At 36.8% G+C, this 10,354-nt stretch overlaps 2 protein-coding genes across 2 annotated transcripts; both read left to right on the top strand.

The window, feature by feature from the left end:
* The first annotated feature begins 421 nt into the window (after positions 1-421).
* Positions 422-1,291, top strand: LOC145603859 (uncharacterized). Its single transcript, XM_081659833.1, has one exon. The coding sequence runs from the start codon at positions 422-424 to the stop codon at positions 1,289-1,291; it is 870 nt and encodes a 289-aa protein (XP_081515959.1).
* A 1,342-nt stretch (positions 1,292-2,633) lies between these two features.
* LOC145603857 (uncharacterized) lies at positions 2,634-10,154 on the top strand. The gene is made up of 12 exons (XM_081659832.1): positions 2,634-3,444; positions 3,621-3,912; positions 5,030-5,089; positions 5,997-6,065; positions 6,814-6,965; positions 7,065-7,418; positions 7,579-7,830; positions 7,920-8,074; positions 8,221-8,300; positions 8,372-8,507; positions 8,881-9,030; positions 9,622-10,154. Exons 1-12 carry the CDS (start codon positions 2,634-2,636, stop codon positions 9,796-9,798), a joined length of 2,688 nt encoding a protein of 895 aa, XP_081515958.1. The 3' UTR covers positions 9,799-10,154.
* Positions 10,155-10,354: the final 200 nt, after the last annotated feature.

Below are 10,354 nucleotides of genomic sequence, written 5' to 3'. Positions count from 1 at the left end.
ACAACATCTGTTTAGGGTGGTAGCAAAGTAAAAAAAAAAAAAAAAAAAAAAAAAAAAAAAAAAATTAATTAGGTAGCAAATCTAAAGCAAGGTGTTTTAGGTGGTAGTAAATGTCAAAATTTCCATTTTTTTTTCTTCAAAGAACCCTAGGTTAGTAGATCATACCCTTACATAGGGCATTATCCTAACCATGTTCATAGGATTAAATCTTCATGTTGATTATATGTTAAGCCAGGCCCGTATATATTGTATTTAGTTGTTAACGGGCTATGTTAAGCCCTTACTTTAGGTTGTATAAATACCGTGGTTATACTGAAATACAAACTAAGGATTCACATTCTTGACATGGTATCAGGCCAAATTAACAATTAAACCCTAAAAACACAAATTTTTTTTACACTGTCGATTGAAATTATTCACCATGACTGATGATGGAAAGCTTGATCCTTCTTCTCCATTCTACCTTGGTGCGGGTGATCAACCCGGAAATCTGATTACTCACGTAATCTTGAAGAATGATAATTATTTGGCGTGGTCCAGGGAAATCACGTTGTCCTTACGGTCTCGTCAAAAATTCGTCTTTGTTGATGGAACAATTGCAAAGCCGACTGAGAAACAGAAATTGCTCAATTGGGAAACTGTAAACTCAATGCTGGTTTCATGGATTTTGCGGTCTATGGACTCCAAGATTGCGGCGAGTATACCATATTTTGATGAGGCGAAAAAGTTATGGGATTATTTGGAGAAACGGTTCTGTGTCTCTAATGGTCCTAGATTGCAGCAATTACGGTCAAAAATCACACATTGCAAACAAACCAAAACTATGTCCATCGAGGAGTACTATACCAAATTAATGGGGCTGTTTGATGAGCTCACGCGTCTTAAGCCTCCTCATGGTTGCGTGTGTGGGCAGTGTTCGTGTGACATTGCAGGAAAAATTGCTCTTGATAGAGATGAGGAGGTGTTACATCAATTTTTAATTGGGGTTGATGATGATTTGTATGGGTCAGTAAGATCGAATTTGTTGTCTCAACACCCTGTGGCTGATTTAAATCGTGCCTATCAAGCTCTTCTCCAAGAGGAGGAGTTGTGTGTCATTGCTATGGGTAAGGCCGCGAAAGAGGAGGCGAAGGATGCTCACGCCTTCGCTGTTTCTGCTGCTCGCTCGAAGGGTATCGTGGATCGTCGTGATAAAGCAAAGCTCTTTTGCTCGCACTGCAAGAAAAAGGGCCATGAGGTTGAGGGCTGCTTTGCCCTCCATGGTTTTCTGATAGGCGTGTTGCGTACCTAACAAAAATAACCTAACAAGACCACTACTATGTAGACGGACAAGTAAGGGTCGGATCCCAAGAGACTATGGTTCAACTAATTAATTAGACTCAAGTAACTACTAAGCAAGTAACCAATCAATAGTGATATTCAACTAATCTAATTCTAAACAAAATAAACAAGAAGAATCAAGATGAAATAATTCAATTAATAAAAACATCCAGAGTTAAGTATCACCACTAGTATGAATAATGCAAAGATAAATTCCTACCCCAATTAATCAAAATAATAATACTCAAAGGAAGGACGTGCCCTTAAAAATACCAATAAACCCCTTCCGAGTATTTATGGCTTCTCTAAAATCCAATCAAACCTATTTCCATGGTATCTTGCAATTTAGAGACATTAAACTCAACATCCATACAATCCTAGCAACTCATCCAACCTATTTCCATGGAAAATTTCATGCCCTTATTGAATTTAATCAAACCATCTAATCTCAACTTCCATTGATAAATAAGATACTTGGTTCAATCAATATCAAATTACGTCTAACCTAACATTGATAAATTAGCACAATTCAATAAGCAAAGCAATTAATCTAATTAAATAAGGAATTGGGGAAAATCATGCATTACTCATAACTAGGGTTTAACCTAACCCTAGAATATAAATCTACTCACTCATAATTAAATTAACAAAATAATCAAAAGACATAATAATATAGGAAAGAAGAAATACTTGAATTAATGGAATTGAAGATGAAATCTTGAACAAAGTAAATCTCAAATTGAAGGGAATTGTAGAATTCTTCAACTCAATTTAACGAGTCCAAAAAAAGTGATCTAATATGCCTAACCAAAGCCTATTTATATCCCTAGGAATAAGTTAAGAAGTTTCCTAAAATAGGTCTTCCAAACCGCCTCAAACTTGGCTTCGATTCTTCGTCAGGTGATAGCCACGGGTTGCCCAAAGCTGCTAGGACTTTGCCACGGCCAACCCGTGGTGTCTACTGATCTGGGTAGGCTTCACTTGGGCATAAAAGGTGGAGCCACGACCAGGCCAAAGCTTAATGCAACAAGCCACGACCAGGCCAAGGCTAGGCAATTTCTACACAATACTCCTTCGAAAACAACTTCAAGCTTGGAATGTGACCATATGATGTTAGGCTCGTAATCTCTTACACGCTCCTAGCTCACTTAGCTTGCAAAGGTTTTCTTTTATGCGTAAATCCTACAAAATAAAGAAAGAAAGCACGAGGAGAGCAACATCGAAATATAAAGAAATATAACTTTAAAAGATTACATATATAGAGAAAATGTGATAGAAACACTCAAATATAACATATAACAATGAGTATATAAATGTGTTATCATTTTCCTGACTGGTGGCACGACCTGAAGCGAGGGAAGGGGTCTGCCCAACCTGCTGCTGCCTCGTCCTCCTACTCGGGTTCAGGAGCAGCCCCACCTGCTGCTCGTGCTAATGCAGTAAGTGGGTTGGCCCCTGCTAGTGCGGCACCCTCTGGGAGTGCGGATAATGCTTCCCTTGGTGATCTGAAACCTGAAGATGTTCGGGTTCTGCTGAATATGGCTCATCTTCATCAACAAGAACGTATGCAGGGTGAGTTTCTGTCCACTTGGATTATTGATACGGGGGCATCACACCATGTGACCGGGAATGAATCTTGCTTGATGGATATTCATTTGATCTCGCCGTGTGCCATGGGCCTTCCTAATGGTGATCAAGCACTAGCCTTGAAGGAGGGTCGAGTTTTCTTGACGGACAACATAATCTTGGAGCATGTTTTATTTGTTCCTAATTTACAGTGCAATTTAATATCGGTGTCTGAAATGATAGATGATTCTCAATATTTTGTACGATTCACTGATTCTTTGTGTGCTATACAGGACCAACGTTCGGGGAGCCTGATTGGAGCCGGTGAACGGAAGGATGGACTCTACTACTTTCGACGAATTCCTACAGTATGTGCGGTTCAAGTTCCCGAGGTGTCAGATTTTGAGCTGTGGCATAGAAGACTTGGGCATCCGTCGGATAGAGTGGTTAAGTTGCTTCCTGCTCTTCGTAGTAGTTCTGCTAAGAAACTTTTGAATAAAGCTTGTAGTGTATGTCCTCAAGCTAAACAACATAGGGATAGCTTTCCTAATAGTGATAGTAAAGCTAGTCGTGTTTTTGAATTAATTCATTGTGATTTATGGGGGTCATATAAAACTCCTTCCACTTGTGGTGCACATTATTTTTTGACTTTGGTTGATGATTATTCAAGAGGTGTTTGGGTTTATTTGTTGAATTATAAAACCGAAGTTTATTCTGCATTTAATCTTCTGCAGAATCTGAGTATCGTACGATGTCTAAGGCCACTGATGAGTTGAAATGGTTGAAGGGTCTTCTTGACAGTTTAGGAGTTTCGCATGCGCAAGCGATGAGTTTATTTTGTGATAGTCAGTCGGCGTTGTATATTGCGCAGAATCCGGTCTTTCATGAACGTACGAAGCATATTGAGGTTGACTGTCATTATGTTCGGGATGCTATTCAGGAAGGGATTATTACACCATCCTATGTGAAGACCACGGACCAGTTAGCGGACATCTTTACTAAGGCATTAAGCAAGCAACAATTTTTGTATTTACTTGGCAAGTTGGGCATTTGTGATTTGCATGCTCCAACTTGAGGGGGGGTGTTAAGCCAAGCCCGTATATATTGTATTTAGTTGTTAACGGGCTATGTTAAGCCCTTACTTTAGGTTGTATAAATACCGTGGTTATACTGAAATACAAACTAAGGATTCACATTCTTGACATTATATCATTCATTTGACCTTTATATACATATACATCATGGATCTAACAAAAATAGCTTATACCAAGAAATAGTTTTCCCTTTACATATTGACACAGACTATAAGTCAAGTCACTCTAACTCGTTCTTACAGATGATTATAGAATTAGGTCAGTCTCATTTGATGCACGATTCTAAAATAAAAGTTTTGCTTATCTATTTGTAATGTTCAAGTAAATAATAATTTTAGCAAAATATAAATAAATTGTGATCTAATCATTAGAAACATTCCCTCTCAACTTTGACATGGTCAAAACTCGATCCGGTTTAGCTCGACTCAATAAGCTAACTAATCGATCCGACCTATCCCAAACTCAAACTCGACTCTCATCATAAGTACCCTAATTCCGCTCATGTGTCCGTGAGTCGGCCCGTTAACTATATATATATGGACGATGGACGCATGGTCTTACCTTCCTAGAAACAATACCGGAGCTAGGAAGCATGAAAGCAGGAATACAAGGAAAAGCAAAACGGATAGAAACGTCCTCCCTCCACATGTCAGGCCTCCAGCTGCTTGCTCCCCTGTTAGAGTAGGAGAGAGAAATTGGGGTGATTGTGAAAATCGTGATGAGTAACCGATTAATTCAAAGACTCCCAATTAAGGTAATGGATTCATCTTTATCCCTAACATTATTGTTGATTATCGCCCAACTTTGGAGGCATAATAATTGTGGACAAATGCGTCATATATCTGGGTTTTTTCAACAACTTACCATAAAAACATCCTCATTAAATTTCGCTTATAAATTTTGTCTCTCCCAATTTTCTGTTTTCTATCTATGGATGATTCGGAAGATGCAAATGTTGGGTATGATTTATTTCAATTCATTTGGTTATAAATTTAATGTTTTTTGCAAATTTTGTTGATGGGTTTTTGCAGAATTTGTTGAATTTTTAGGTTTTGCATTTTGCAGATTTTTGTGATTATCCTGCATTCTTGTAAGATTCTGACAATTGGGTAATTTTTAGGTTGGCTTTTTAACATGATTTGAGTAAAGATGATGTGTGTTTATGTACATTCATGAATTTGTGTAAGAGGTACCAATGACATGCACTGAAGAAGTTTTATTGAAATTATTCTGGATTTCTGTAAATGTAGGTTGTTTAAGAAAGTAGATATGGTTGTCCTCATGTCCTGATGCTTTGTTGGATTGTACTAGTTGACGGCATCAGTGAGATAGCTTCCCGGGGTGGTTACATTTTGTCGAACCCTTGTACTCGGAGACAGTATGTTTAGTGTAACTGTGTAAGGCTAGCTTAGTTGTACTCTAGAGTCTAGACAAGGTTGAGACAGGATGGGGTGATAAAATCGTAGATTGTGTCATCGTGTGTATTGTGTAAGGCTAGCTTAGTTGTACTCTAGACATGGTTGCTTGGGACAGGATAGATGTAATAGATTGGCAACAATGTGTTTTGTGTAAGGCTAGTCTAGGTGTACTGTAGACATGGTTGAGGCAGGATGGGGTAATAGAATCACTAATCGTGTGTTTTGTGAAAGGCGAGCTTCGTTGTACTCTAGACTAGGTTGAGACGGTATGGGGTCTGCCTCACTGTGTTGATCTTGGGCTTGTGGCTTAATAAGGTTTCGATTGCTTTGAGCTTGTGTGTGTTAGTTTATTTTGCATTGCTATTTTTCTTCTTGCTCCTGTGTACAATGTATGACTTGATAGTTGATACATTTTATCAGGTGAGTAAGGTTAATGATGTTGGTACCTCTTGATATATAATAGAGCACAATCTAATCAGGTTATCTATTTGGTACAATCCAGTCCTTTGTCTTTTGTTTACAAACAAGATTTATATTTGGGTGAGAATTGGAAATAAGTTACAGATGCTCTGTATGAGTACTTCTGTACCTACTTTAGTTCTTTGAGAGCAAAGGCCATCGATTCTTGGATTAACATATATTCTGGAACTATTATAATCTTTTTCAGGTGAACATTTGCTTAAATGATTTTATTCTCAGGGGACAAAAATAGTAAAATTCAGATTATATTCCTAATATATATTATGATTACTTGATGTAATTCGCAGATAGCTTTTTATTTTCTTCTTACCCCTCTTTCTGGATGCACTTTGTCATTACATCTCTTTTAATCTATTACTTGGGCAGAATAGTTGTGTTGTATCCATAATCATGTGCCAGTGGGTCAGCCTTTAGATTAATTTGTTTCATTATGTCAATTGACATGACATTTGAAAAGGTAAAATTAGGACCCCTCCCACTTCTCCCCTTCACATACTTGAGTCTCTGACCTTAAAATTAGGCCCATTAGGGTTCAAATGTTTGTTTCACTGCATGAGTCGTATTGCACATTCTTCTATTGAGCTTGGTTTTTAATTGCTTACAATTCCATAAAACTTATGTCGTTGCTTTTTTTTTTTTTTTTTTTACCTTTGTCTTTTGAATATGATTTCACTCGTATCTTTTGTGACTGTGTTTTCCATTTAAGTCTTTGTGTGATATGAGTTTATGTGAATGTAAATATTTGGATTTTGGACATTAAGGGCTTTCAACTTCTTTTGAAACTAGCCCCTAACTTCGCCTGACCTTCATGTTAACATAATACACAGACTTTGATATTTTTCCTAAGCATTTGGTTTGTGCTACTGTATTTTATTTTGTGCTGTTTTGTCAATTGGAATTGTTTGTTTCTGTTTTTGTTCTTGATCTATATCTAGGAATTTCTTTTACTTACCTTTCTCTAAATTGATGTCTCTCTTCGTTTTCCACATTTTTAGCTTGGTTAGCAAAGTTCCTAAGAAAGTACCAGCAGTGAAGCCTCTTGTAAGAAGCAGGACTTTAAATTCCTTGTCTATACCTCCTGGTCAAGGTAGCATCAATCTATCTTCTGTATAAATTCAAAACATATATCTATTTCCTGGTTTCATATGTAATATCCTGTTGTGATGTGATTGGCATTCAAATACAGCTTTGAGACCCTTAGATATACAGAACCTAAATGATGGTGATTTGCCCAGAGGAGGACGGGAAACGGGTAAAAATAACTTGGATTCTGAAGGGGATTCACCAACAAAGGCTCCAGCTATCTGTATACCTGCCAAGCCTCAATTTCGATGGAAATCCCTTTTTAAAACATGGAGAAAAAAATCAATCAAACACTTATCAAGTAAAGCTTCTGTGAAAAAGATACGCAATATAGTGGGAAAAGGTGGAGACGATGAGCCAGTCCCAAATGTAAACGCTGATATGTACAAGATGAAGGCTTCTTGGATGGTCTTCTCATTCTCTGAACTTCAAAAGGCAACTGACAACTTCAGTCAAGGTCTTTGCCTTATTTAACACCTATAATCATTAGAAGTGATAATACATCCCTCAAAAAAAAAAATATAATACAAGGAACGTGAAGTACTTGATTAAAACTTCGAGAAGTTATGTACTTGTTATGTACTAATACTTTCACATGTTTTGCCATTACCATGCAGATAATTTGATTGGAAGAGGTGGCTTTGCAGAAGTTTACAAGGGATGTTTAAAAGGAGGACAGCTGATTGCCGTCAAACGCTTAACCACATTGACACATGAAGAAAGGATTACTAGCTTTCTTTCCGAGCTTGGTATCATAGCCCATGTGGATCATCCTAATACAGCCAAGTTAATTGGCTATGGAGTAGAACGGGGACTTTACATTGTTTTACAATTGTCTTCACTCGGGAGTCTGGGGTCTCTTCTTCATGGTTTGTGAGAATTTCCTATTCTTAAAACACAATGATCAAAGATCTTTATAAAGATATCTCTTATATAATTTCCTTTCCTGCTCTAGCAGGTTCAAGAGAAATCTTAGAATGGAGATTAAGGTATAAAATTGCTTTGGGAACAGCTGATGGTCTTTTGTATCTTCATGAGGGCTGTCAAAGGCGAATTATTCACAGAGACATTAAAGCTGATAATATATTGCTTACAGAGAACTATGAGGCTCAGGTGTTTTGTGGACTCCAAATCTGAGATGATTGGTTTCCATAATCATCTCTCATTATCAAATATGCTGTTTGAGATAAATGAATAATCATCTCCTTGTTTATGCTGGTATAATAAAGTAATAATTTGTCTTATATGCTTCTATTCAGATATGTGATTTTGGGCTTGCTAAATGGTTGCCAAGACAGTGGACTCATCATAACATATCCAAATTTGAAGGCACTTTTGGGTATGTAAGTTCAAGATCCCAGTTGACAATGTCCATTTTCGTTGTCCAATATTTACTCTCTTTGATGGCAGTTATTTTGCTCCTGAATACTTCATGCATGGGATAGTGGATGAGAAAACTGATGTCTATTCATTTGGGGTGCTGCTTTTGGAGCTTATCACGGGACGGAGAGCTTTCAATAGTGAAAGTCAAAGCATTATGCTATGGGTTTGTTTCTACTTTTACCACCTCTTTGTCCAATGTTTCATATTGTACCTTAAATTCCCTCTATTTCAAACTAATGGTTACACTTTACCATTTATCAAGTCTGCAGAAATGAAGGGAAAGTAAAAGTAAAAAAAATGAATAAAGTGAAATTTAGTTAAAAAAAAAAAAAAAATAGTAGTGGATGACTAGATGCACACGTGTAATGGTATGTATATAAAGGTTATGGAAATTGATATAATAATGTGTCACGTGTCTTAAAAATGTAAAGGTAAAGTGTAGCCAATTAGCCATATTTTGAAATAGCCAAAATAGGAAACTGTATTCATTATTTTAGTTCTCTATAACTTTGGATTTTATTACTCTTTCTGCTCAGGCAAAACCTTTGCTCGATGAGCATGACCTGAAGAAGCTTGTTGATCCTATGCTTGGTAAAGATTATGATGAAGAGGAGTTGGATCGTATGATCTTGACTGCTGCCTTATGTACACAACAAACTCCAGTTTTACGGCCCCGAATGAATCAGGCATGTACAATTTATTAATTGCCTGGTTTGACCACATTATTGATTTGACATCCATATGAGAACACGAGGACCAATTTAGGATTAGCTCTTCTTTTTCTCACTGCCTGCTCTATTGGATGGCTATTGTGATTTATTTCACAATGTACTAGCTGTTGTGATTGTGACATATAAAGTAGGTTTCCTTGCGCTGACTGCTGTTGTGAAATTTGCTTGATTCATCTAAGTTTGTTCTGACTGAAGAATTGTCTGATTAATATGGGGGCACCCTAATTTCTTTCAGTGATGAGTTAAGTAATCAAATTTAAGCATGGCAAGATTAGCAAATTTTACCATGTATGACAAGATTATGGGGGCACCCTAACTCCTCCCATCTTGTTACTTTGGTTATCCTAACTACATTCAACATGGCTAGATTAGCAAATTTTACCATGTATATTCTTTGGATTATAATGAATCTAAAGTTGAACATATTTACATGATATGTGCATTGCGATTGTGAATTGGGTCATGCAGAATGTCCTTATTTAGACAATTCATATCCTTCTCTAGTTATTTTTTCATTGGCATTTCTAATTTCTTTGTTGATAGCAGGTTGCAATTCTGCTCAGAGGGGACAATTACTATCCCAAGAAACCGATAGGTACCCAACCACAGACTCTTCGTAGAACTTATTCAGAAGAGCTCTTGGATGCTAAAGAGTACAACTCAACAAGGAAACTAAATACCCTGCGACACCACAGACAGGTTGCCTTTGCTTCCATTGAATGACAAAAGCTGGAGTGATGATCAGGTACCATTACTTGTAATATTTGAACTAAAAGAAGTTTGGTTTGAGGTTCAGAATTCAGGAGATATGTACTCATTACTCAATCATCAAACTTTAGTTAAATCGGGAAATGATGGCTCGATGTTATAGGGATGATTTCCATCCTTTTTTTTTAATTTTGTTTTTTTTCTTGATTGTTGTTGTTTAATGTTCATGTTCACCTCAGCTACTGAAAGTGTATATGTCAGAGAATTGTGAAGAGAGCATGAATACAAATTTTTATTAAAAATTCAATTTCTGCTCCCAAATAAAAACTACCTCCTTTCATTTTAGTTATCATTATTTTCCTTTTTAGGTAATCACAAAATACTTGTGAAGTTTCTGATAGGCTTAAACTTTACATCACGTCTGATTGTCTGAATTCTGATGCAGACTTGTAGAGTATATTTATACAGTTAAAGCGTTTTACCTAATTATAGATTTATAGCAATGTAAAATTATAATTTTCCTGTTTATCAGCCTCACCATCGTAACCATTCTATAAGATCAAGCAATGTA

Source organism: Chenopodium album, chromosome 22, assembly GCF_948465745.1.
Source record: "Chenopodium album chromosome 22, dcCheAlbu1.1, whole genome shotgun sequence".
Lineage (NCBI taxonomy): Eukaryota > Viridiplantae > Streptophyta > Magnoliopsida > Caryophyllales > Amaranthaceae > Chenopodium > Chenopodium album.
Note: the sequence above shows the minus strand (reverse complement) of the source record. Positions and strands in the feature narration are given on the sequence as shown.